The sequence below is a fragment of the Meleagris gallopavo genome, chromosome 12, assembly GCF_905368555.1.
Source record: "Meleagris gallopavo chromosome 12, MGAL_WU_HG_1.1, whole genome shotgun sequence".
NCBI classification, from domain to species: domain Eukaryota; kingdom Metazoa; phylum Chordata; class Aves; order Galliformes; family Phasianidae; genus Meleagris; species Meleagris gallopavo.
This window is the reverse complement of record NC_139415.1, coordinates 950830-978132: the sequence shown is the minus strand read 5'-3', so window position 1 is coordinate 978132 and position 27303 is coordinate 950830. Positions and strand designations below refer to the sequence as shown.

The following is a 27303-nucleotide window of genomic DNA, read 5'->3' as shown; positions in this document are numbered from 1 at the left end:
AGCAGCAATGCACATACAATTCTTTAGGGGAAAAAAAAAACAACCATCTTGCTTGGGCTGCCTTGACTTCCCCATCGCTGCATAAAGGCCCTGGGCTCCTTTACACACTGGCTACTGGTTGTAAGTGCTTTGGCACACATGTGGTGTCACCTTGAGAAACAAGAAGCAAGTCCACTCTGGCAGTGCCCATGTGTAGCCTACAGAAACGTACAGAATTAGTGATCATAACACTTTAAAACTAAATAGACCCATGAAATGATCACAGATACATCTTGGGGATGTAATATTTGGCAACACTTGCACTTTGGCAAAAGCCCCAGAGCAGATCTCGTTATAGAATATATCACTTCCCCACAGAAAATAAGCCATACCTACAAAAGCACTTTTTTTTTCCTGGCAGAAGCTGCATCTGCACCAGGAAAGCCTGCCAATACCCTTTCCCCAACAAGCCTCTTCTAGCTCAGACCATTTATAATGATGACTTTGCAGTTTATTCACCATATTACACTCATTTAGCCTTAGTTAGTTCCACAACCAGCAAAACAGAGCTCCAGCAACAGCCCAATTTACAAGCCAGAATTTCTACTTGAGAAGCAATTTTGCCTGTTTGCACCTCAAACAGAAGCCAGTGCGAAGGAAAGGACACTCTGGAGGCATGAAGGGTTTGGCAATTCATTTGTTCATTCTCATTCACATCCTCTAAGAACACCAAACTGCAACCACAGCCTCCATCAGCTGCACTCACTACCTGAGCACACTTGAGTCGGAGCAGCATTCTACTGGGACTCAGCACAACGGTGACAAAACACAAAGCAGTGGGAGAGAATAAGAAATCCCTCTCATTTTTTTCCTCATCACCTTCTCATTTAGGGGAATTACACTCTGGTGCCTGCAGATGACAGATCCCAAACATCCCCACGTTGCTCCTTACACAGTTCAGTATCAGGCATCCCAAAATCAGCACCACTTTGCACTACATTTGCCTCCTAGCAGCTTCCTGGTAGCACCATGAAACCATCTGCAGCTTACCTCCCCAGCTGAAGATAATTTATCTTTCATTTCTTAAATGCAACAGTTCAAGACCTGTATCAAGCTATACTTAATCCTCATTGCCTTGCCTAACTACATTTACATTTACTATGAGCTATCTCAGTTAAACATAAAAATAACTTCAATTATTAATTGCAGCTCTTAGCAATACAAATAAGGAAATACATCATTTTTCCAAGTAAGATTAAAAAAATGAGCATCAAAAGAGTCTTTACAGAATACACTAATGCATATAAAATATGCATTAAATAATAAATGTTATTTAAATAAAATATCTATAAAATCGAAAAAGAAAGCCTCAAGTTGCTCAGAGAGCCTTTCAAGTAATCACAGAAGTATTATTAATTATACAAACGAGGACATTAGACATGTTTGTTCATTGGATGTTCACAGTAATTAGAAATTGTTACTTAATACTTCTGGATGTGCACACCAGGTGCAATTACACTCTCAAGACCTCCACTTCACACAAAAACCAGTTCCACGTTAATGGCACCTATTGGGTTCACTTCTTGAGGAATGCAGAGTGAGAACCTGCATTCTTCATTTTACAGCAAGAACTCACTGCCTGAGCTTACCAGAGTTTGCAAGAGCTCCCAGAAGAGAAACCAAACAGCTGACTACATGCTGGAGTGTTCTTCCCAGCTCTTCATTAAAAAGTCAGCACTCAATCTAGCTTTGAAATACACTGATTGGCAAAGCTCTGTCACTCCTAAGTTCCTATTCTGGCACCTCATGGCACCTGGGAGCCTCCTCTTTGGGTCCCTCGAGGCATAGATCTGACACATATGCTCACTTACTCTAAAAACAAAATCCTTAATTCTTCCTATTTCCAAACTACTCCTTCCACCTCCCTGGTTCTCAGATCCCAGAGCCTCAACAGGATGTAAATCATTAAGACTTCAGTTATTCTTCTCATCCTGTGTCGCAAGGGAGGCCATTCACTCATGAGAATTCTCCTATTCCCCCCAAATCCCTCTCCACATTTGTTTGCCAGACAAAGGAACACTGATTGCTTTCCTATTTTGTTACACAACAACACACACAATCCCAAGTTATCAGCTGTAGAGGGGATCTGAGTTTACAACAGTCATCCAGAGCACACTCAGAAGTTACATGTGTATCCAGAACTCTATACAAACTCCAAGTTTGCTATCAAAGTTGAGCCTCAAGCTCACAAAATTTCTTTTGCTGCCAAGCATTCAACCACTATGACTTTGGGTCAGGAAAAGGGGACAAAGTGACTGCTTGGGGTCAAACAGCAAACTGGCTGATGGCTGGGAAGAAGCAGTGTATTTAACCACTGATCCCATCCCTTACCTGGAAGGAAATGACCCAAAGAAGTACTTCGCTCTGTTTCATCCTCATCCACACGTGCATCAAAGCAGCACAGGAACAGCAGAATCAAGTGTGCTCTCCTGTGATTTTTACATCACAGGCATGCTCAGATTCCAACTACGTCCTCTCTGAAGAGGTTTTGCTCAAGCAAACAGGTCAGCTGCACTCGATCAGGGCAGCTTCCTTAGCACAGCCCTTCAGAGGCCAACCCAGCTCATAAGCACCAGGTAGAAGTGAAAACCTTCAGAACCACTTCAAGTTTCCTTTTTTTGTTTATCTGGGGAAGAAAGTCTCTTGCTGCTCACTCCTTAAGAACAAGCAGCCTTAAGTCTGAAATCTTTGAACTATGACCCAAGGAAGTTATTTTGCCAGCTGACTACTTTCAGGCACAACTATACAAACCCTTCTCATTCTGCACTTAAGAGAGTATTCTCCACTCCAGAACAACTTCAGCTGTTCTGAGGCAGAATCCTCTTAGCTAGAACTCCTGCTCCATCCTGCTCAGCTGCTGGAAAAGAGTTAAACCTTGGCATCCCTTCCCTGGTGAAGCAACAAACAAAACATCATTAGAGAACATTATTGATGGCAAGCATAGGGAATTTTCTTCATGTGCAATAAAGGCAATAAACAAATAAACAAGCTTTTAATCTCTAGGGTTGGAGATTACCACTCTCCAATCCCCAAACTCCTCAAAATACAAAGCAATCAAAGCTGGATCCCTCCCCGTATCAAAAAGCACGTTCACAGTGCTCCAGAAGGTAGAGGGTACTTCAGCCCCCCAGATAACCAAGTGAGTCGGAAGAAAGTCCTTTTCTCCTTTGCATTTCAGTCAAACCACCTTCCCAGACTGTCAGGTTTTGCAGCAAGGTGGCCAACGAGGCGCTGCAATGCAACCCACTTACACAGGGCACACCAACACGACCAGAGCAGGGGGCTAAGCCACAAGGGAAAGCAGTATTTTTCCTGAAAATGTCTCTGAATGGCTTATTAGTCTCCCTCTCGTTCCAAATACTGTTGAAAATACCTAGACTCGGAATTTGAAATTATTCCTGATGTGTCCAAGAGTTCTCTGCCTCTGTAAGGGTGCAGAGACCTGTGTGACCCACTGAGCTCTCACTGAATAACAACACCCACACTGCAGCAAACTCCCCTGAATACCAGACCTGGTTACTCAGCAGTACTGTGTCATGTAAACAAGGGACCTCATTTGAAACTGTCAGAGTTTTATGGACATCTCAGATTCTAAAAGGGCCCAATTTGGGAAGCACAAACAACGCTGAGCCAAGTTACACATGAAGATCAGCTTCTTAGGATGCCTTCAATAGCAATTCTCAAAACGTTCATTTAGCCAGTAGCCATCACAGCTCCAGATCAAAAGTTAAAAGGAAGCTGAAGAACAAAGCAGGAGAGCAGGAGCCAGACAAACTCAAGGCTTTCAACATTCCCAACCAAAAAAAAAACCCCAGCACGGTGATGATTTCAGTATCAGAATTTCCATCACCAAATTAAGAAATACAATTTTGCTCTGGCTCAGACAACATCAGTCCCTTCATGCTCCTACAGCAGCTCCTTCCTCAAACACGCAGCATCTGTATTCCAGGCTGCACTCAGATGCACCATTTGGCATTCCCAAATAGCTGTGAACCTGCCGTGTGCATTTTACAAGAAGTGAGGCTGCAATCTCCTGCAACTGCAGAAGCTAGAGTGATTCCATGAAATTCAGCAGCACTACACACCCATACAGACATGAGCCTCCAAACATTCTTCGTGGACTCCAAATAACACAGCACAGACAGCCACAAACAAGAGAAAACACTGCCTGCAATATTCTCAGATCCCATGTTAGGACAACCCTGAAAGAAGACTCTTCAACATTGTTTTTGCACGAAGGCTTGTGACTCACAATTACACCAGGAGCACAGGTCAGAGTGTAGAGGTCACTCCCTCCAAGCAGGCTATTACAGCTGGCACCAACCCACCTCGTTTGCTTCATCTCACCATGGAGCAAGAGAAAAGAGCTTGTTTTCCAAACAGAGAACTGGAAATGATTCAACAGGTGGCAGGGGGACCTGCAGAGGTGCAGTATGGGGAGCTGCTTCTTGTTTATGAGCCTACGGCATCACATGAAATCGAAGCCCCAGTCCTCCAGGTCTCAGCTCTCATCTCAAGCAGCACTGTCAGACTGGAATGCTGTGCACTATGCTCCCAAATCTAGCACAGCTCACCAGAGAGCACTGGGCAAGTAGGTCTGAACAGACACAGCACTGCCCTCCCATGCCATGCCACAGCAACGCAAAAAGCATCCTGAATTTGGGTTTGTTTCCTGCAAGGAAAAAATCAGGTTTTAATTCCTGCAAGTACAACACTAAGGAGTTGGAGACTGGGATAAGTATAAAAATGCGAGCTATTGTTTTGTATTTAATTATGCTTCTAACAGCCAGAAACAGTTCTTGTTTCACATCAAGGACCACAACACTGCCGCCCACCCCCAATATATAGCAGAAATGCAGCTTCTGCTTTGTGTGGCACCTGCGGTTCCGCCAAACAGAATTAAACTCACAGGGAATACCAATGGCTGCAGCTACTATTTGTTTCTCTTCTCGTTTATAAACAAATGTTTTAAAGGAGATAAAAAAAGAACAGTGTTTTCAGTTTCATTTTGCAACTGCCCCCAAAACACGCCAGTCCACCCTGCAGCCACAGGCCCATCAGAGCTGCCTGCTTTGTTGTGATTTCTGCACAGTGCTGGGGGAACAGAGCAGCCCGGCATCAGCTTTCACTCATGGCCAGCCATGAGATTTACATCTGGCCTAAGAGAAACAGAAAGCTAAAGCACAAAGCCAACGGGTCATTGAAGCACGAGGTTTAGCTTACTCTGGCGACTTCACAGATAGAACAGACTTTTCTACCTTGACATTCTGAAATTTATAATAGACCTAAAAAAAGTTATCATATCCAGAATTACATGAACTGGCAGCCAGGGAACAGATAATGTCATTTCCAAAAGCCTCACAGTGATGACTCGTAGCAGATTTCAGGAGCTCCTTGTCACAATGAAGTTTATTCCGTTCCTTGGAAACATTTAAACACATTCCTCCAATAATGAAACACCTTATAAACGCCGTGTGACAGCACCGTGGAGTTTAACAAAGCATTTCCTTCCAGCATCATAACATTTAGGGTCCCAACTGGATTTAATCATCAATAACTAACCACACAGAATGAGAAGGCAGAGGCTGGCAAGCTCACCTGGTGCAGGCAGAGCAAGACCTGAACACGAGCAGCATCAGCTTCCACTGCTTCCTCCCACGGCCTCCTACCTCATGCTTGTCAAGCAGCTTCAAGCACTCAGGGGTTTCGAGATGACATTTCTAACATTAAATGCAGTTTTCAGCACAGCCCTGCATGACAGAAGCGATTCTTGTTGCTCACTGGAAAGTCATTCCTATTTTGGACAACATATTTTGACATGTTGCCAATTACACCACTGCTGGGGAGATTTCCTAAGCTATAACTGGAATTCAGCACTTTCTGTCCAAGCAAGTGAGGCCACTGTTTAATTAGATTGCTTTTCCCAAGCCACACTGGATTCAGCTTGCTGTAACAGAGCTGGATTTAGCCACAGAGCAGCAGTTGGGGGTATCTGCACCTTACCAAGCCAAACAAGCACAATGTAGTAACTTCAGAGAGGTCCACGGTTTGGACTCATTTCACATCAACACTTTTATCCAGCAAGGACACTTATTTACAAAGCAATATCCTTTAAATAGGAACAAATATGCAGCACAGATATTCCGATAGCGCAGGATTTTGTTTTAAATCTCAGCCACCTCAGAGCTGCACCCTGATCACTTTCAACACTTAAAGTCCAGAAGGAACACGCCGTCAAGGGACACAATGTCAAAGTCTCCAGAAAAGGGCGGCCAAAAGGGAAAATGAACCCAGCTCACAAATACCAAAACTGCACAAACTTGTAACAGGGCAAAAACACAGAGCCAAGCAGGACTAGAGAGGCACTGAGCATCACATGCTCTATTCAGAGTAGAAATAAACATGCTATTCTGAACACTACCAAGTTTATTTTCAGAAAGTCTACAGCAAAGATTGAAATAGCAGTGATATATATATATATATATATATAAAGATGCAATGATGGTAGACACTTTTTGGACAATCCCTCATCCCCAAGTTTGGAGAGGAAAAATACAGGGATACCATCCAACTGAGGGACGATACCTCTCAGAAGAGGAAGCCTTTTCATACCATCTTTACATTAAGTTACATTAAGGTTTTCACAGTTAAGTTATTCTGCCAGCAGCTGGACAAAAGATGCCCATTTATTTGGATAAAGATGCCAGAAATCTGGCCACTTACTCAGACAACAAAACCCTAAGTAACCCATGGAATGTTTCTCCACACCGTGTAATTTAAAGAAAGCAATGCTCAGATCTGAGGTGGAGTTTTGACGTCTCTCTTAACTCACAGCACAAGGTTAGGAGGTGTATTAATATTCTTATTTTTGCACTTGGAGAAGAGTGTGAGATGCAGAATCAAATCATCAGCATAAATGCTAAATACTTTGCAAAAACCATCATTAAACACCTGAAAACTCACACCCCAACAAAAGAGAGTGAATGCAAAACATGCTGAACATCTGAGTCACTCACACTGAAACTGCCCGAGCTCACTGCGAGTTCAGCGGTCTTCGGAGGCCACAGGACAAAAAGGCACCAGTTTGGTGCTGAGCAGCCGTTTTCATTACACGCTACCAGCACAAATTACATGCTTCGCAACCAGGAAGTTGATCACAAGTCAGCTACAGCCTCAGTAAAGTCTTCATCACATCAAATCCCTGTCCTGAGAACCTCATGCTTTTCTTGCACAGCTTGGATTAGGGAAGTGGCAAAATGGATGGGCAAATAAACTCAAGTCCTCCTACTAGTACTTCTCCCAGTCAATGAAGACTGTGTTTGAACAGAACCTCTTGCAGGACTGTGTTTTGTGCAGGACAAAGGCACCCTGCACATGCAAGTTACATCTGCTGTGGTTTCCTTGCAGATGCTTCGTGGCTCGCTGATACCTTTCCTTTTCATTGCAACTGCAAAGTGATCAACTGAAAAACAAAAGCCTGCTTTATTAATTACTTCTGACCAGAAACCAGTAGTGCCACTGATGAGAGGGCACACCCCCCCATAGCCAAAGTCTCCAGGTATCTGGCACCTCGGCAGCAAGTTAAGCTCCCAAGCATCACAACAGTCTTTACCATTTGATAATAAGAACCAAAGTGAGATACACATGGACCGAGCACTCAGTACTAGACTGGAACAACTGAATCACAGGGCTGCAACCAAGGATCCGCAGTAGGATCCTGAGCCAACGTGACTCCAGAAAAGGTTTAGTGAACCAGAAAAGCAGCAGCAGCAATCTTGGGTGGGAGCCAAAAGAAAGAAATATACAGAACAGAGCCCTGGAAGATTTCACAGCAAGCAACAGAAATGAGGATGAGCAAATACCGAAGCACCAACTGAATTAGGTCCACTTACCTCCAGACAGACTAGAAGTAGAAGTAAGGTGCCATTTCAAAGGAGTTTGGAACAACTGAATGTTTTTCTACCCTCTTCCAATGAATCGTAGTGCCTAAGCTGACATTAGGTCCCAGGTTTACTCGTGACATTCTAAACAAATTGGCTTTGTTCACTCTTCTAAACCAGAAATAACTACAGCAAATCTAACAGCAAGATCTACAGCAGCAGCCAAGGTAGTTCTGCAGATCAGCTACGTTCTGCAGAATCCCACAGAGCCGGCTGCAGCAGGGTCACGCCTCCTCGGGTACAAAAAGAAAAGGGTCCTTTCACCTTTATTGACTTCTGGTCACTAGTTCTGCTATCCTGAGGCCAAGCACTCAAGTTGTACAGCTCAGGGGCAGCATAAAGAAGAGAAACCACAGGCCAGAAAACAGGAGCTTGTTTCATAAGTCAGCTCCTAAAGAACCCGCAGGTGAATCCACCAGACCTAGGAAATACATGAACAGGATCCTGCTTAGCACTCCTCACCGGCAGAACATTTCCATCACTTCACTTAAGCACTAAACGTAGGTCAAACGGTTGTCTGTCCAACACAGCTTGTGATTATCACAGCCTTACTCATTAGTCACCACCTTAATCACTACTTCAGTGCGAAAAACTTTAGGTTACCAAATGTTTACATGTCTGCTTCCTGTTTGCAAGTCTTCATTTCCCTACATTAGGATGAATAACACGTCAGGATCCTGGGAGCACGGAAATATCCATCCATGACCAGGAGGTCTTCCTTAGCTGCACGTTGGCAATCGGCAAGAGTCCTTACACAGCCGTACGCATACACAGCTATTATTAAAGATATGAACTTTGACTTCGGAAGTGCCATTTACCAGTTTCCTACACGAGCACCGGGGCTGTTGTTTGCACCAAGCTCCCATAAACTCGCTTTACAGCACATAACACTTTAAAGCCGTTAAAGCAGCCCCACTCGCCGGAGCAGCTCGCATTTAGCACTGGAAGCGCCCGGTTTCGGGGCCGCGGCCACGAGTTCACACGGTGAATTCGATCCCCCGCACCGCTCCGTGCCACATTCCTGGGCAAGGAGCAGCGCCGGCAATCCGCTCGCCGGGCTCCGAGTAACACCGCGTCAACCCGAACAAAAGGAAAGCGCAGGAAAAGCGGACGGCCGCAGAGAGCTGCGTGCGCCGGGGAGGCGTGCCGGGCCCGGAGCCTCGCGTTTCTCCCCAGCCGGGCTGGGTTCATCGTAAGGCAGCGACGCCGTTTGTAACTCAACGCCTAAAGCCAAGCGCCCAGAAATCGCGCTAGAAGTCGGAGCTCGGAGGGACTGCCGGCACCCCGGCCCCACCGGGCGCGGGGGCGGAGGGCCGGGGCCGCGTTCCACCGCCCGCAACCGCCGCTCGGCTCCGGAGCCCCCCCGCAGCGCCCCGACGGAGCGGAGCCGCACCTGGATGACTTCGTTGACCTCACGGATGCACTCCACCATGTGCTGCAGGATCTGCTCGGCCGTCAGCACCTCGTAGCGGTAGTCCTCCTCCTGCTCGGGGCCGCCGCCACCGCCGGGGCCCGGCCCGCCGCCCAGCCCTCCGCCGCCGCCCGGGCCCAGCCCGCCCGTCTCGCCGCCCAGCAGCCCGTCCCGCTCGCCGCCGACGCGCAGGCCGGGCTCCACCAGCTCCACCTCGCCCAGGTCCAGGTTATCGTCGGGCTCGTCCTCTTCGTCGTCCTCGTCGTCCTCCTCCGCGCCGCTGTCCTCGCTGCACTCCTCGTCCTCGTCGAACTCGTAGTTGTAGCCCTCGTCCGAGTCCATGGCGAGGCGGTGAACTGGAGGCTCCCGCCCGCCCCCCACCCTCGCTCCCGGCCCCGCCGCGCCTCGGCCGCCTCAGCGCCAACAAAGAGACGCGGCCGACCCGCTCCGTCACCGCGCGCCGCGCACGCACGGTACGTCACGGCACGGAGCGTGACGTGCTGCGGCGTGACGCGCCGCGCGTACGCGGCGACCGCCATCTCCCCTCGCCCCGCCGGGAGCCATCTTGAGCGCGCACCTCTTCCCGCCCGCCGCCGCCATCCTGGGTGTGGCGCGCCGCCATGTTGAGTGTGGCGTTAGGCCGCCTCGGCCCGCTGCCTGCCCGCGGGGCGGGCGGGATGCCGGTGTGCGTGCCGCCGTTGTGCGGGATGAGCGGGGTGTGTGTGAGGAGAATGTGGGGGACATAGATAAAGAAATGAGAGGGGAGCACGAAAGTAAAATTGGAGGGAAGTGGCAAAAATAATGGGGGGAATGCGAGGGAAATAGAGACGGCAGAGCAGAGAAATGTGAGGGAAAGAAACGAGGAAAGAAATATGAGAGAAAAAAATGAGGAAATACGGAAATGTGAGGGGAATGTGAGGAAATTGCTGGAAAATGTGAGAAAAGCATGAAAGAATGTGGGAAATGGCAGGGAAATGTAAGAAAAGATGGGAAAGTAGGAAAGTGGGAAGGAAAGAAATGAGAGAGAAACGGGAAGGCAATATGTGAGGGGAATGTGAAGGAAAGTACAACAGAAATGGCAGAAATAATGAGGGAGCGTGAGAGAAATGGAAAGAAATGTGAGGGAAACATGAACGAAAATATGAGGAAATAGGAAAATGAGAAGGAAAAATGTGAAAGGAACGATGGAAATATGAGGTGAATGAGGAAAATGTGAAGGAAATTTGAAGGAATTAGACAAACTGGAGGAAAATGTGAAGGAAGTGGAAAGGAAATATGAGGGGGAAAAAAAAGTAGAAATGGAAATGTGAAGGAAATAAACCAAGGAATGTGAAGAAAAGCAGTGAGGGAAATGGCAGGGAAATGTGGGAGACAATATGTGGAAATAAAAAAATGAAAAGGAAAGAAACAAGATAAATGTGAGGGAAATGAAGGTATGAGGCAAATGTGAAAGAAAGAAGTGTGAACAGAATGCGATGGGAAGATACGAGGAAAATGATGGAAACATGAGAGGAATGTGAGGGAAATGATAAGGGAATGTGAGAAAATGAGAGGGAATTATAAGGAAGATGTGAGGGAAAATAGGTTCAGTGAAGTGCTGGTACCAGAACAGATGTGCAAGGCTTTGCCCTGGCCGTGCAGGCTGGGGGCAGCACCTCACAAGCAGGCTCTATCAGTCCCATCTATCTCTGTGTTTCAGAAGGCCATCTCCAGTGTCCCAGGAAGGGATTGGACATCAGGATTGCGAGCAGTGGGTTTCTGCACACAGCCGATGTTTTCCAAGGAGAGCAGATGCACACATACCTCCCAAGGAAAACTGAATTGGCATGGGCCATGCAGGTAATTCTGTCTTTGCGGAAGATCACACAGCAGCAGACACCGTTCAGATGCTGAACAGCAATATCTCCCTGTGGGCACAGGGAGAGGCAGTGTTTCTGACATGTTTTTCCCTGGTTCCCAGCCATGAAGCCTTGTGTAACCCCAGCCGTGCCAGGTGGTATCTCTGTGCTCCGTCTGGTCAGCAGAGATAAAAATACCCAGTTTTTCACAGTTGTGCTGGGCTAGATTACCTTTCTCCAGTGGGCTGAATAACCCCCCAAAAAATCTCACAGGGTAGGTACTATAAAAAGAGGCAGCATCACATAGTGCCTTGTCACTGTTTGTTACTGAATCTGGCATTTTGCAGGGGACAGAGTATGCACTAGTGCCGTTGTCACGTGGTCACAAACAGACCTTTTGCAAACAGCAAATGGTGTTCAAGAGTGCTCTGGGCAGGTCAGGGACATTGGGCTGCAGCTCCCAGGTGGCCCTGTCCCTTGCAGGGTCTCTCTCTTGGACGCTCACAGGGTGGGGACAGACACCGAGATGCTGTCCCAGGATGCTAAGATGCTGCAGGAGTTGAGCATCCTTCAGATCTTGCAGCACCCTGACTGCTCAGCTTGCCCACAACCTGAGGGCTTTCTCCAGACCTCTCTGTTTCCAATATCAGACATGCTCAGCCTGGTACAGCTGAGGGATGGGGGAGGCGAGCTGGGCTTATTGTTTGCAGCCGTTTGGGGAGCGCAAGGGACTCTGGTTGGCTTGGTAACAAGCTGCAGCCTGGCCCAGAGGAGAGCCAGCTGATCCCATATCCTCCACTGCTATTCACTGCAGATGTGAGGAGACTGCAGCCCTAGGAGGACTCCAGGGCCACCTTCTGCCCTCCACAGCAGTAATCTTCTTCCTCTTACCCTGGGGAATCATTTCTACCTGGGTGACGCAGTTCATTCTGATGTGGTAACATTATTCACCCTCTTTGCCTGGAGGAAAATGACCTGTGCCCTGAGGGCAGAGGATGCTCAGCCACACAATATACAGTGTAGGTGTGATGAGTTTCATTAGCTCTTACGGGCAAGAGTCATTGCAGCACTTTGTGCACCACCTGGGACAACAGGATCCTACTTCCTGCTCGTGCTTCCGCCATCTTTATGCAGCACACACAATAAATACCTTGTGAAACAGACAGTGGCACGTGCAGAAAATGAGATGTTTATTTTCTGTTGGAGCACATAAAGCATAATGATAGCCACAATGTCAGGGACTTCAGTTCAGGGTAACGTAAGTAGATGTCCCTGGGGATCCAAGCAGATTAGGTATTTGATTTCCTGGGAGGATCTCTCTGGAAACCTTTCTGGGTACCAGTCTGCAGCTTCGGATATACAAGCAGTGCCAAAAATCAGCCCTGTGTGTTTTGTAGCATCACAGCTGCTCCCAATGAGTTCGCTGCCCAGTGTCCTCCCCAGACAGTTGTGCAAAGCCCTGCAAACACCCCTCTTATGCCAGGGCTCTGTTCTCTTCTTAAAGCCATGGGCACCCAGGGGAAGGAGAGGGTGCTTGGCAGTGCAAAATGGCGGCTGCTCTGCACCAGGAAGGCAGGAGAGGCAACACCTGCATTTGGGGACCCTGCCAAAGCCCTGTGTTGCATCCAAGAGCATCATGCTGACAGCCTGCTGTCCCCGAGCACTGCCCTGCCCTGAGATGGCCAGGTCAGGAGTGCATCACAGTGACACATGTGGATGCATGCTGGGCTGGGGAGATATTTGGGCTGGGCATATACATTCCCTTATGCCAAGCTACTAGTAAACAAAGTCAGCTCCCTAATTATCCTGCTTATTTGGAATGGCAAAGGCCTGGGCATTAATCATCCTGTCCTACATAAGTATAAATAGGACCGGCTTTGTTTAGCTCTGGACTTACCAGCTGGACATTTGCCAGGCTGGTGCCATCTCACGTGTCAAATGACAGTGGCTTGGTTGGTTATCTCACATCCTCTCCCAGTATGTGTCTCCAGGACCCTCTTTGCCAGGCAGTGGCTAGCTGCCTGTGTCCTGGCAGAGAAGGGACACAGAGCAGTGGTGTGTCCCCAGGAGTGACTGTCACCCCAGAGGCTCAGTGTCCTATCCAGCTGGTGACATGAGTCCTCGCCAACATGTAAGCAAGTATATGAACCCCAAGGAGCTGAGAAAGGTGCTCAAGTGGTAGGATTTTGCTTTGTCAGAGCTTTGGAACTTCCTCGGGGCCACACTTGGATGTGGGTCCAACCCTTTGCCAGAGATGACCTTTCTCTCCGGGACGGGGTTACTGAGGTGTCATAATCTGTTTTTTCCTCCTGTTAGGGAGGGGTGCTAGGGAGGGGTGCACACCCCGGGTGCGCAGCCCTGCAGCACCCGAGCATCCCCGCCGCGGGTGTCGGCGTGCCCCGAGCCGTGAGCGCCTCCTCGCTGCCCTCTCCTGGCCCCTGCCGACGCTGCAGAGGTCGGAGCCTCCTCGCTGCCCAATGCCCCTTCTGCTTCGTGCAGTTCTTCAGGGTATGGTCACTGTCGTACCCTGAATGGCGATGACGCCTTCCACCTGAACATCGAGAACAGGGTGAATCTCACTGCATCGCACAACAGTCATTTAGAAGTGCCTTTACATTTTCTTGCGCATATATATATCAAGGAAGGCAGGTTGACTTCCTACTCACAGTGCGCCAGTTAATCTCCAGGCATTAATGAAACTTCACCTTTTGGCAAGGACTGTCAGTCACAGCAGCTCCCCTTACACTCACAGCAGACATGCTCTTGTTGCCTTCCTCCTCCTATCCAGCACAGGGTTGATGTCAGACAATTGTTGCCTTTCAAACTCTATTGATTCCTTTTTTACAACAAATTCCAGTGATAAACATTTATAAACAGTGATGGGATCTTCTCTGTGCAGTGAATAATACCAACCAAAGGAGAAATGTGGTTCTCCTTTGGTCCCTGCTTTTTTCCTTAGCACTATACCTTAGCACTTTGCTGATTACTGATAATTTTGCTGGTTATGCCCAGAGCTGCATGTGTCAGTTTGTGTTAGTGACAAAACTGGTCTGTTAAAAAAAAAACAAACAAAAAAACCCACACTTTTAAAACACTAACACATACCTGTTAAAAGTTCACTGGTATGAAATTTTAGCCCTGCTCTTTGCAAAAGTTACAGAGTTTCTGACTCAATCTTCACTGTGGAGTCCTGGGTTCCCACCTTCTCCTTGTACTGTCTGTGAAAGGCACCCACGAGAAGCATGGCTGCTGCTTCAGTTCATTATGAGGGGATCTGTGCTGCCTCAGGGAATTTTAAGACTCCAACTACCGAGGAAAGTTGAAAACTGCTGTTCTACTTGGTCTGAAAAATGATTTAGATCTCCATAGGCACCTGGTGCCTTTTCATTTTATTCTTGCAAGAGCTTAATTACACAAGTGATTCTAGTAACTGTTAACACTGAAGCTGACAAGAATAAAATACTGCATTGCAATCACCTTGCTCCATGAAGTTAAGCACATGCTTAAGGGATTTACAGGAACAGGGCCTGTCTGCACACTCAGTCATTTCCAGACAGAGGAATTCTTCCCCGCACATCCACGGGTGCTTGACTGACTCCAGTTCAGCTGATTGCTTAGACCCACAGATGTGACTGAGAGTAGCCAGGGACAGCAGCCACGAATACTCAGCCTCCACAATAACTCACAGCAGTCTCCCTTCTATCTGATAGCACCATGCAGAGCCTGATGTTTAAATGATCCCACATGCAGCCCCACAGCCCTGACGCAAGCAACTCCTTAGCCCCTGTTTGCTGTACCAAAATGCTACTAAAGTGCTGGTACCCCTGCCTCCCTCCTGCTCCATTGCTCCCTGACCCATGTGGGAAAAAAAAAAAGCCATCCATGGGGAAAAAAAAAAAAAAAAAAAAAAAAGCTCTATCACCTGAGACCTGTGGAGATGCTGCAGTGGAAGAAGGGAAACCCAGGAGATTCCTCCATGCCCTGCTTCTGCTCTCCTCCTTGGGGGCTGATTTTGGCTGCCTGCACACCCATTAAAGACCTGCACCATCAGCATGGGCTGAGATGCCCCTCAGATCACAGAGGCTTGTTCAGCCACTGAAAAGCTGTGCAAGCTGGAGATAATCCAGAGCAAAAAGGCTTTGCAAATAATACTGGTAGTGCAAATACCACCTGGCTGAGCTCTGCGGCACTTAGTCAGGAACCCAAATCCTTCAGACTGATTAACACATCTTGCCCTCAAGCACTTTGCCTTAGACTCTGCTTTTAAGTTCATATTTGTTGAAATATTCCTCCTCACAAAGCACCTGGAGCTGAGATTCACTCCTGCACTGAATCTCTCATACTTGGTCCTGTTGCATGTGCTCTGTCACCTGGCAAGGCCCCTTCAGCTGAACTGTGCTGAGAAATTCATTTGCCACGTGTACCTGCCAAGCCATTCAGTGGCAGCACGTAGCGTGACTTGCAGTGGTCAAGGTGCAAATTGATGGACATAGAACAAGGCATCCTGCATTTTGAATAGTGTCAGGATACACGTTTGTGGCTCTGAATGCAGACCGCCATACACCAGCCTGTTTCAGCCCCCTGAAACACGGAGATAGGCAACAGGAGGGAGCACGCCTGCAAAGCCCCGGCACATAGCTGCTGCTACTGCTCCCAGCCACCACCACAAGCAGGGACACTTCATCACTGTGTGGCTGTAACCCTTGTGGTTCCAATTCAATTCCATAATTATTTCACCAAGGGAAGATGAACAACCAAGTGGAGAAAGTAAGTTGGCCTCGAAGGCTTCTGAGTCCTCAACAGTTCAAGTCAGAGATCTGCAGGCTGTTGCAAGCCTTTTCCAAAAGATGGTCTGTGATCACCAGAGCCCTCTTCCAGCCACAGCAGCAGCAGGCCCATTGACCTGGGAGCTGGCTTCATTTGGGAACAAGAGCATTTAGATAACGCTTGGCTCCAAAAGCAAAACAAACAGGAAAGCCCTAGGAGCACTCTGTGAAGGTTTCCATGATCACACATAGCAAACTGATCCCAGAAAGTGAGGCAGCTAGATTTAATAGCAAGTAGCACGGGTTGGACTCAGCCCTGCAGAACATCAGGGCACGTGCTCACACCCAGCAGGACTCCAGCAGGTGTTGGGATGGACTGCGGCCATGGGACAGACAGCCTCCCCCGCTCTCCTTTCACAGGCTCACATGCTTCTCACCAGCAGAGGAATCTGTATGCAAAACATCCACTTGATTAAATGCAGATGCAGCCAGTCTTACAGGGAATCGGGAGGCGTAATGGATGGCTTTATCCATAAAAAAATGCAGTGGAACACAGAGCTCTGCTGACAGCCCAAAGGCCACAAAAGTGGACAAACCAGAAACCCAAAGCATGACAGCTTTATCACAATTTATAGCAGAGTAACCAATTTCTATCTTTACCTCATGCAGAAAGCAGGTAATCCAGCAGAGCCCTGGTGGAGAGCACAGCTCTCTGCACATCCCTCAGCCACTGGGCTCTCTGCTGGGAACAGGACAGCCCTTGCAGACCAACACGGGGTGTCTGCAGGTATCTCTGCAACAGGCATCAGCTTTCTGATGTAAAGATGCATTCCTGATTCAGACTGTTAGTCTGGATTAAAGCTGGCCAGCTAGGAACGAACTTCTCTGAGTCATCCCCCAGAGACATCGGGGCCCCTAAAATAGCAACAACAACAACAGAATACACAGAAAGACCGGAATATTTTCACTGCAGGCCGTGATCACAACGTTTTACATAAGTCTGGTGAACAGCCAACCAACACAAACTGAAATAAGGATTCACTGCAAGCCCCAGCACTCCTCGTCAGGGCACCCACTGCTCTGATGTGCCCCCAGTAAGCCCCGTTTGGGCCTTGCTCACGAGCCCACGCTCCAGGAGCTCCGCTGGAGTTCCATCCTGGGGAGCTGCCTCCTTTTGGAGCTGTGCTGCAGGGCGATGTGCTCCCAGGCTGCCCAAGGCTGACACCGGACTTCGGCTGGACCCTCACTTTTACGCAGTGACCACCAGGCTGCAGACCATCACGCTTCGCCCTCCCGGCTCTGGCGCTGCTGCCTGCTTTGTGCCCATCCTCGGGTTTTGGTTCAGCTTCCCCCGGCAGTACAGGCGGCCCGCGGTGCCCCACGCGGTTGCGGAGGGCTGCACTGCTGGATATGGGCTGAGCTCCCCCCAAACCTCCTTACTACCCTCACCGCCGACCCCCATCCCTCCCACCCGAGGGCCGGTCCCTCGAATGACGCCGGGGCAGGCGGGACCGGAGGCCGACCAGCTCCCCGTTACAGTCCGCAGCCCCGTCCCCCCGCGCCGGGCGCGCTCCCGAGGCCGCACCGCGGGGCGGGCGCAGCGGCTGGGCCCTCCCCTCGGCACGGACATGGCACCCGTTGCCATAGCGGCGCGGGCGCTGCTGCTCCTGGCCGCGGTGGGTCCGGCGGCCGCGCTATGGCCGCAGCCGCAGCTGCAGCGTTCCCCGCCGGCCCCCGCCCGCTGCCCGCTGCCCCTCGCCCGCTTCCGCTTCGCGCACGCCGCCGGCTCCGCCGTGGGGCCGGGCTGCGCCGTGCTGGACGAGGCCTTCCAGCGGTACCGGGCAGTGATCTTCGCCGCGGCGCGGCCCGCAGGTGAGGGGCGGTGGGGGTGTGCGCCTGGGGAGGGCTCGGTCCCCGAAGCCGAACCCCTCTCTCGCTGCTTCCGTAGAAGCCGTGCCTTCGTGCAGAAGGACTTCTGCCTTCTTACAGTGGGACCTTTAAACTCCGCACCACAATAAAGCAAAGGTCTCTATCCGAGAGCGTGGGGTGCGGCGGGAGTTCGGCTTCCCCGGCTGGCCGGGCCCGCTCTGAACTCCGCGTGGGTTCTGCTCCCGAAGGGCACGAGCTGACCCAGCGCTGCGGCAGAAACCCCTGCCGTTGCAGCTCGTTCCAGTCGTTGGTTGGTGCCTTGATCTGCTCATGCTGTCACCACGGCCTGTCCAGGACTGTCAGGGCACGTTGCCGGCTGGAATCCCCTGTGTTGCTTTTTTCCCCTTCCTTTCCTTAGTTCAGCTGGGGCTGAGGCTGAGGGAAGTGTTGGCTGTGGTCTTGTGGCACAGCTGCTTGAACTGAGTCTCCCAGCAAAGTCTGGTGCTGCTTTGCTACGTGCAGAGGCGTGCTTGCTGTGCTCATGTTTTTCAAATAGTAAAAGTGGAACTAAACCAGCCCTGCAAGGCACAGCGAGCACCAGCCTGCATACATTTCTTTCAGGGGGGGTTTCAGTCAAGTTGGTCTTTTTATCTCAGCTTTATCTCCTCCAGATCTCACTTCAGTTCAGCAGCATTGCGGTTTGGTTCCTTTTCTCGTGACAAAGCTGCTGCCTGTGTTGCAACTGCCCCATCGTCTCTCCAAAGTCTGAGCTCATCCTGTTTCTAGCAGTTCTTTGTGTGCCCAGTGCTCCATTCTTCAGAAAGAGCTGTAGATCTGCTCCCCAGTGCTTCACATGGATGGGAGCAGAGAAGGGTGTGACAGCACTGGAAGTTGCTCTGCTTTGTTTCCAGGGCCTTGTGGCAAAAGTGAGTTTGAAACACTCAGAAGAAACACTTGGTTTATTTGATTTCTTAAAATTGATCCTTTTAAGTAGCAAGTTACAAAGACCACATAGTTTCTTAAATTTGCTGTTGTAATTACATTTTCCTGTTTCTGTCAGGGAAATTTGACCATCCCATGACTTGGAGCAATCTCTTGTGATCGCCACATCAGGCGCTCTATGTATGCTCAGTTTTCTATGTGCTCTCCTATATGAGAAGTTCACACTGCATGCTTAATTTTAGGGCCTTTTTCCTCTTTGCCTTCCTTTTTCCACAAGTGATTAGTAATAACAGGCAGTGGAAACCCTGACTGGAAAGAAATAGTTTCTATTAATAGAAATAGTATATGACAGAAACAGTTTTCTTCCTGTTTTAGAGAGCCACTATTCTGTTCAATTGAACAGACAAGCACGCCGATTGAGCTGCAGAGAACTAAAGAGACATCAGCATCTCCTGAGCCATTTGCAGAGCGTGCCGGGGCAGCACTGGTCTATCAGCTGGACTTTCAGGAGAACAAGTTTAAGGTCCTCTTGAAACCCTCCAAATGCTTCGGTGCCGTCCTCTCTTACCTCTGTGGACCTGTGCAAGCTGATCGGCTTTGTAGCACCCCCTCCTGAGAGCCATGGAGAGCAGGAGGCACCGCATTTGTGGGTTGTGACCTCAGAGTATACTTCTCAATGCATTTTTCTACCTCTCCTTGGGCAGGGAAGGCAATTTCTGCCCCAGGTGGGATGATGCTAGGAACATCTGTTACCATATCGCACTTGAAGAGACAGTTGCTGGGTTTGAAAATATTTTGGAGATTTGTAGATGATGCCCTAGTTCTGCTGGGCTTCAGGCATGAAAGCAGAAGTGGGGTTATGTGGTCAACTCTCTGCCCTAAAGCAGCAGTAAAACCAAAATCTTCATCTGGGTAGAGGTGAGAGGGGCGTGCTGGGAAGTGCTCATCCCAGGAAGGGGGAAAGATAGGTGTTCTTTATGTCTCCAGGCCTGTGAGTGGCCGTTCCCGGTGAGCCTCTGCTTTGCCAGGCATGGAGAGCAGGTCTTGCTGTGCTCCCTGTGCCAGCTCGCACAGCTGCAGGGTTGCCTTGGCTACCAGCTCGTCTGTAACTGAGGAAACCTCAGAATGGAGGAATAACTTGGAGCCATTTCTCCTCTGCACACCGAGGTTTCATCATTCTTTCCTTGAACCCCATTTGGGGTTCTGTGCTCTCTGTGTTTCCTCCTAATACTGGTGGTGCCACAGTCTCTCTGAAGCCTGCTCGGTAGCCATCTTATGATGAGGCTCACTCAAAACCAAGCATTCTGTTTTTCATCTTGTCCCTGGCAATGCCACGGAGCTATATATGTGAACTGCTGCTGCTGTGACCCACGTTGCTCCTGGCCAGAGACAGCTATGGGCAGACCCACTTATCTCAGGTGGGTTTAACACCTCCCTTTGGAGTCAGGGCAACATTTCCCATGTGTGCCAATGAATATTCAGGGCTCGGAAATGCTTTTTGAGATAGGGAAGGTCAGCCAGAGCTCCTGTTTCATCCTCCCTGGAGAAGACTTTAGTAGTTGCAGCTGGTGTCCGGGAAGCCTTGGGAGCTGTTGCAGTACCAGCCTGATGTCCCCATTGCTGGTGGGGCTGGGAGGCTTGCAGCAGGGAAATTAATGCCTGTGGTCTGTGTGCCTTGCAGAGAACAAGCAGTCCTGGAGGACATCCTGCACTGAACTCCTCATCTCGGTTGCCACACCAGGCTGCAATGGCTTTCCCAACCTGGAGTCCAAGGAGAACTGTAAGAATCAGGATGGGTGTGGGAAGAAGTGACTGGAACAGGAGTATGGGTATTTCTATACTCCTTGGTTGGAAATAGCACCCTACAGCACTTAATCCTAATTCTGGAGAGGCAGAATCCTCATTGTATGGTTGAGAAACTGGGACAGGGAGGGAGCAACTTAGCTGAGGGTGCTGATAAAGCAGTGGGAAAGGTTTAAAAAAAAACCCACAGCCCTACCCCCAGATCAGTTCCCTTGGACCCAAGGATACAGTTCCCCACCAAAATCACTGCCTGATCCAGCTGCAACCCTGCAGCTGTTTTGAGCCCCTTAGCAGAATGTGAACAACATAATGTTTGTGCCATCTGATCTGATGCTGTGTTTCAGATAAATTGAATATCTCAAGAGATTCCATGCTGCTCTATGCCGATGCTGTTTGGGGAGCTCTTAGAGGTGAGGTGTGCTTAGAGCTTTCTGCTGGTCGTTCCCACCCTGCTTGCATATCAGGACCTCTCTTTGTGCCTCTCCTTCCCCATAGACTTATTTAATTGAGCTCTGTTCAGAATCTATGCTGCAAAAGTGACTGTGTGTGGTTCTCCCCCAGGCCTGGAGACATTCAGCCAGCTTGTTGGGAGAGACGAGAACGGCATGGTGAGTGGGTGGCTCACATGTGGGTTGGCCAACGTGGTTCCCGTGGCAATGCAAGTCTGCCTTGGCTCCTGAAGACAAGCTGTGCTTGGGGCCAATGCGTCCTGCTAGCCCTGGGGATGGAGATGATTCTGATTGCCTCCTGCTGATATCTGTGTTACCTGCAGACCTGCTCACTTCTTCCCTGTCTTCTCTCTTCATGCAGTACTATATCAATGAGACAGAAATTGTGGACTTTCCCCGCTTCCCTCACCGAGGCCTGTTGCTGGACACCTCTCGCCACTACCTGCCTCTGAAAGCCATCTTGGAAACTCTGGTAGGAAACCTGTACTGGGAGGCATGTGTGCTGCCCCACAGTGAGATGGAGCACTTTAATCAGGAGTCCCCCTGTGATAAATGAGCATCCCTGAATTGCCTTCCTGTTTTCTTACTTTTTTGTGTGTGTTGCTCATTTCTAAAGAGCATAGGTCATTGTAATCACATCTCGTCAAGGAAGAGCTTGCCAAACCTAGGTGTTTGGAGAATGCATGCTTGCTTGTGTCTAGATGAAGCAACAGGCTGGGGTGAGATAGTTGCATGACCTCAATTCTTTGTACACAGATGCGAATCAAAGAAAAATGCTTCTGTACTGTTGGTCCTCCCTAGTGCAGTATCTGTGCCCATCACTGTTAGCTCCTGATGTCACTCACAGTTCCCTTCCTATATGGGAGAAGGAAACCCTGAGGTATCTCAGATTCCTGTGGCCCAGCTTACTTCCTGGGGCAGGGGAGAGCACTGCCTTTTGCCTAGTCGCATTAGATGAAAGTGGGCAGTGGTCCTGCATCTGTCCCAGACAGAATTAAACTTCCAAATCTCAACCCTTGGCTCTAATATAAGGAGAATAGGGACTTTATTGTGATTGGAACCACTAATGGCCCTTTGCAGCTCTCTGTGATGCCAATGTGTTTGACTGATGTCTGCATCACTCTTAGGTTCTTGGGAGCATTTGGGGATATTATGTTGTCCAGAACACAAGGCCTGAAGTCACTTGATTCCTCAAGCTGACTGACCTTTCAAAAGGAGTAGAGTGTGCTTACCCATGTTTCTGTTCCTTCCCAGGATGTCATGGCTTACAACAAGTTAAATGTGTTTCACTGGCACATTGTGGACGACCCGTCATTCCCATATGAGAGCTTTACTTTCCCAGAGCTTAGCAAGCAGGTAACCCATGCTGATGGTTGTGCAGCTCCCCAGACAGCCCAGGGAATGCTGGCTGCTCCTTGAGCTTGTGAGCGAGATGCTGTAATTCCTCATGTTCCTCCAGGGAGCTTTCAGTGCCATGACCCATGTGTACACAGCCAGTGATGTGCAGACAGTAATCGAGTATGCTCGTCTCCGTGGCATCAGAGTCATTGCAGAGTTTGACACACCTGGGCACACACTTTCCTGGGGTCCAGGTGAGGAACAGACCCTCACCAGAGGGTGTGGGTGTGAGGAGGGCTGTAATTGTACCTGATGGAGGAAGGATCTCTGTGATCTGTATCACAAAAGTGTGGCATGAGGATGGCATCCCATAAGCTGCCTCTGGGGAAGAGCAAGCCATCAGCTGGGATATAGGGCATAAGAGATGGCCACATTTAGCTCCCTTCTCACTCTGCTGGTTTTGTTATGACCCAGGTGCTCCAGGCCTCCTGACTCCTTGCTATTTGGGGAAGGATCCTTCTGGGACCTATGGGCCCATCAACCCCATCTTCAACAGCACCTACCAGTTTGTGACCAGTTTGTTTCAGGAGATCAGCTCAGTGTTCCCAGACTACTTTATTCACCTCGGTGGTGATGAGGTGGACTTCACGTGCTGGTGAGTGATTCCTGCAGAGATGGATCAGGCTGGAGACTGGGATCAGTGCTCTGCTGCCTGGGCACTTGGCACATGCTTGTGGATGGGTGCCTTAAGGAGCAGCCACCTAAATGGCAGGAAGAGGCAGGGAGAAAGTAGTAGGTTATTCATGTGCAGGAGAGAGCAAGAGCATGAAGGAAATCTAGCACAGGCTCCCCACATCTAGCACAGGATCCCCACATCCCGAGAAGCTAGTTGCTTCTTGGCCATGATCACCTACAAATCTTGGCTGTTCTGCTCCCCTGGGCTCTGAAAGAGGCTCTGTGAGTTGGTGCTTGGGGTTTCTATTCTCTTCTCTCTGGTACACAGGAAGTCCAATCCAGACATTCTTGTCTTCATGAAGAAGATGGGCTTTGGTGAAGATTACACAAAATTGGAATCATACTACATCCAGAGGTAAGGGTGGCTGCATCTGCAGTATGTGACAGGCACAAATGTCTTCTACTGTCCCTTTGGTCCTACCTTTCTGTCCCTAAAGAGAGTAGCCTAGTTGTGTTTTTTTCAGAAGACTGACTGCAAAAAAGCCTGGGGTTGAGGGAGAAAAGAGTTCTGTGAGGGGGATGTTAGCTGTATCAGTGCTGCTGCTTTGTCTGAACCAGAAAAGAGGGCTGGGAGGACCCTAAAGTCAGTATTGTTTCCATTCCAGACTCCTGGACATCGTCTCTTCTCTTGGCAAGGGCTATATGGTGTGGCAGGAGGTGTTTGACAATGGAGTGAAGGTGAGAGCTGCTCACGTGCCCTACCACAGTTCCCTAAAACTTGGGTGAATGGTGTCAGCACTTATGCCAAACTCATTCAAGTGAGTCTTGACCTGGCTCAAAATCCAGTTTCCTTGGAGGGAATAGATGAGTCAGGACAGGGGTGCAGGTGTAGTTCTAGCTTTCACTGTTATAACTGGTCGTGGCTTGTTTCTGGTGCAGAATCCTGCTCACCAGAATGGTGTTTGGAGCTGGGATGGCTCGGGGGAACCCTTCTTGTGAGGGGAGGTGGTGTTCTGTTGCTACACTGATGCTGTACGCAGGCTTTATGTATGTTTGTGGGGGCAGGTGAGGCCAGACACAATCATCCATGTGTGGAAGAACAATCTGCCGTATGCGGAGGAGATGGCAAATGTCACTAAGGCTGGCTACAGGGCTCTGCTCTCTGCCCCCTGGTACCTCAACCGCATCTCCTACGGGCAAGACTGGATGGCAGCCTACCAAGTGGAGCCCTTAAAGTTCACTGGTGCGTTCCTTATGTCACATCCCCTCTTGACTGCTGACTGCTCACTCAGAGGTGGTGCCAGGGCTGGCCTTTTTGATCATTCATTCTCGCTGATGGTGTGAAGGTGCTCGACTCAGTGTGCCCTTGGCTCCTGGGCTTTGTGCTGTTCCCTCACTGCAGGCAGGAAACACCTCAGTTCTCTCCCTGCCTAGGGTTTGAGGCGGGGGCTTCCAGAAGGACAAATGACAGCTTCTGCAGCTCAGCCAGCTCTCGGTTGTCACTGTCCCCTCCCTGAGCAGGGCAGGAAGATGCTGTTGTCTTACAACCCCTGATCACCTGAATGCTGTGTCCCCTGGCAGGCAGCACTAAGCAGAAGGATCTGGTGATTGGCGGGGAGGCGTGCATGTGGGGTGAATACGTGGACGTCACCAACTTGACCCCCAGGCTCTGGTAAGAGATGTTTAGGGAGGATTAGCTCGACTCCTTCAGCACAGCATGATGTGCACCCACTGCTGCTGGTTTGGTCTCAAGGTACTCTGTCCTCTGGTAGCATATTTGTGTAGTAACAGCTTCTCTGAGGCTTAAATGAGATTCTGTGGCTGTCTGTAAGAATGAAACACACTCCTGTGCCACCTGTCACTGCTACCAGCTTGCGTTTAATGCTGGTCTCTGTCCTGTCATCTGGTCTGCACCTGACTAGGCATGTATCTTTTGATGTACAGAAGCCATGTGCTTTTATGTGTCAAAGGACTTTGGTCAGGGAGATGTTTGGGAGCTCAGCGCTGCAGGAGAAGCTTTCTATGACCTACCTGCTTTTGTCCCCTGTTTCTTCAAGGCCGAGAGCCGGGGCTGTGGCTGAGAGACTTTGGAGTAATGCAACAGTGAGGAACCTGCAAGATGCTTATGTGCGGTTGGCTGACTTCCGCTGCGAGCTTCTCAGGTAAGCGTCCCTCCTTGCTGGGCCTTGCCAACTTGTGATGTCAGTGCAAGGGACAGCCTCAGGGGATCAGCTCTGCATGGGTAGAAAAGTGAGGGGGATTGAAAATGAGGTAAGCTTTTGTTTATGTGAAAAGACCCTTGGAGGTCCACAGCATTTCTTGTGCCTGTGTGTGGGCAAAGCTTGCTGTGTGCTGTGCTGGAAGAGGGCCCGTGCTGTTGGCATGGGCTGGTAGCTCTGCAGAGGCAAGAATTTTGTGCTGAGGAAGTGGCATCCATCAGCTCCTGCCACCCCCCCCCACTGAACAGCACCAGGCACTGTTCAGTGTCCCCTGTGTAACGCTGTCCCTCTGCTCCACTTCCAGGCGGGGTGTCCAGGCAGAGCCTCTCTTCACAGGATACTGTGATCATGAATTTGGCGGGTTTTGAAAGGAGAATCCCACTGCCCTCAGTCTCTGTGCACACCAAAGGAATGATCTCTTGCTCTCTCAAAAGCTGCTGGCATGGTAAAGGGACCCCTTTCCTCCCCCTGCTTCTGCTTTTGCATTGTTGCAATGAACATTTTTTTTTCTTAGCGTGCACTCTTTGCCTCTTTTTCTATTTTGGTTTCTTTAAATCTATAAATAAATGACCTCAAAGAGAAAAAGGTGCCTTTTCATACTCAGCTGGGGCTTGGAAACACCACACCAGGGCTTTTTGTTAGCAGGAAATGGATAGGTCCCGCTCTGGGACAGGCTGGTTCCAGAGATGTTGGTGGAGGAGCATCTGGCTATGCCTCACCCTGCTGTCTCTGGAGCTTACTGGATGCCTGCTCAGCTGGACAAGCTTTGCTTAGTCTCTGCCAATATCCCAGATTTCATCTCTGCTAAGAGAGTACAACTGTCCAGTTGTACAGCAGGGTGTGCAGGGGAGAATTCTACTGGCCTGCTAGCACCAGGATGTCACTGCCACCTTGGTTTTGCTTCTGTGGTCTCCTGCACACCAACACTGCTGTGTCACCTGTTGCTTCCTGTCCTTTCTGTCCCATCTCTCTGTACCTCAGCTGTGTATAAGCAAGAGGCCTGTCTCCAAGCCACCATCTCTGCTGCCCCAAACCCTATCTGCTCCTACTCGAAGCCTCTCATAGACCTCGCAGCCCTGCTGAGCTGGGTGCATGGATGTCATGGAGTCCCAGCTCAGCTCTTCAGTCGGCTGTGGCCTCTGCTAAGGACTTGGCCAAATTATCTGTCCTGCTGCTGCTCTCTAGTGAGCTTGGAGAAGTTCATCTCTAGTTCTCCTGCAGCCAAGTGGTTTGGTTTGGACACATTTCCTTGGAGAAGAGTCTGCTGTTGCCATGTTGAGGAGCAGGGACAGTCATGGTTCTGGTACTTTGATGGTTAGGGTTGCCCTGCTGGAAATCCCAACCAGTTTGAGTGAGAGGATCTCTCTGGGAGAAATCCTGAAAGTGTGAATCTTGTGTATTCATCCTGGTCTGAAATGAGTGAGATCTGCTGTTTGCTTTCTGTTATGGCTGGAAACTTCTTATTGTTAATTTGGAATTAAAATCATTCCTAAATCATCAAGCCTTGTGTTTCTCACGCTCCTGCGAAAGGGTTCCTGGGTAGTTCTTGTCTGATGTGATGCAACCCCCTGAGTTCTAGGGGGAAAAGAAAAGATGCTGGAGTCCTCCCACCTGATGTTTAGCTGCCGGCCAGCTCTGGGGGAAAGATGGGTATTTTTGCTGGCTCCTGAGAGCCCATGTGCTGTTTCCTGAGTGAAGATGCTCTTCTGCTTCCTCAGAGTCTCTCTGGGAAGCTCACATCCCTTTTTTCTGTTTGTTGTTGTTTTGTCTGCTTGTTTATTTGATCATAAATTCTGCCCAGGCCCAATGGTTCAGGTGGGACATCGAGGGCAAGCCAGAATCGCCTGTCACTCCTGGCACGTTTGTTTCTCTTGAGTAACACAGAGTCATAAATAATAATAGCTTGACGTGCTGTCAAGTCCCAGAGAGCTCCGCGAGGAGGCTGTAAGACAGCTCCTTCTTCCCCACGAGGCTTTGCAGGCGGTCTGCGGCAGCTTTGCCCGAGGCCGTGAGC

At 49.6% G+C, this 27303-nt stretch overlaps 2 protein-coding genes and 1 long non-coding RNA gene across 3 annotated transcripts in view; 1 reads left to right on the top strand and 2 right to left on the bottom strand.

Annotated features, from left to right (window-relative positions):
- Positions 1 to 9874, bottom strand: part of ARIH1 (ariadne RBR E3 ubiquitin protein ligase 1) — a 47833-nt gene extending 37959 nt beyond the window's left edge. Inside the window, exon 1 of the mRNA XM_085233607.1 lies at positions 9373 to 9874. Within this exon, the coding sequence (XP_085089733.1) occupies positions 9373 to 9732 (360 nt within the window). The 5' untranslated portion in view covers positions 9733 to 9874. The remainder of the gene's footprint in view (positions 1 to 9372) is intronic.
- A 2450-nt stretch (positions 9875 to 12324) lies between these two features.
- LOC146543523 (uncharacterized) lies at positions 12325 to 17406 on the bottom strand. Its single transcript, XR_014885786.1, has 2 exons — positions 16655 to 17406; positions 12325 to 16443 (listed from the first exon to the last, which is right to left on the bottom strand). It is a non-coding gene; the product is annotated as an uncharacterized LOC146543523 (long non-coding RNA).
- A 63-nt stretch (positions 17407 to 17469) lies between these two features.
- Positions 17470 to 26790, top strand: HEXA (hexosaminidase subunit alpha). The gene is made up of 14 exons (XM_085233606.1): positions 17470 to 17866; positions 20487 to 20585; positions 20953 to 21018; positions 21170 to 21216; positions 21419 to 21529; positions 22312 to 22413; positions 22517 to 22649; positions 22870 to 23050; positions 23399 to 23485; positions 23736 to 23808; positions 24136 to 24313; positions 24652 to 24742; positions 25128 to 25232; positions 25594 to 26790. The coding sequence occupies exons 1-14, from the start codon at positions 17485 to 17487 to the stop codon at positions 25655 to 25657; spliced, it is 1719 nt and encodes a 572-aa protein (XP_085089732.1). The 5' UTR covers positions 17470 to 17484; the 3' UTR covers positions 25658 to 26790.
- Positions 26791 to 27303: the final 513 nt, after the last annotated feature.

What these genes read in the sequence shown, in the direction of transcription:
- HEXA (XM_085233606.1), top strand. Translation starts at nt 17,485, where the DNA reads ATGACGCCGGGGCAGGCGGGACCGGAGGCCGACCAGCTCCCCGTTACA. An exon ending in CCTGGAGTCCAAGGAGAACT is followed by an intron (nt 20,586 to 20,952) that starts GTAAGAATCAGG and finishes GCTGTGTTTCAG; the next exon opens with ATAAATTGAATATCTCAAGA. An exon ending in TTCCGCTGCGAGCTTCTCAG is followed by an intron (nt 25,233 to 25,593) that starts GTAAGCGTCCCT and finishes CTCCACTTCCAG; the next exon opens with GCGGGGTGTCCAGGCAGAGC.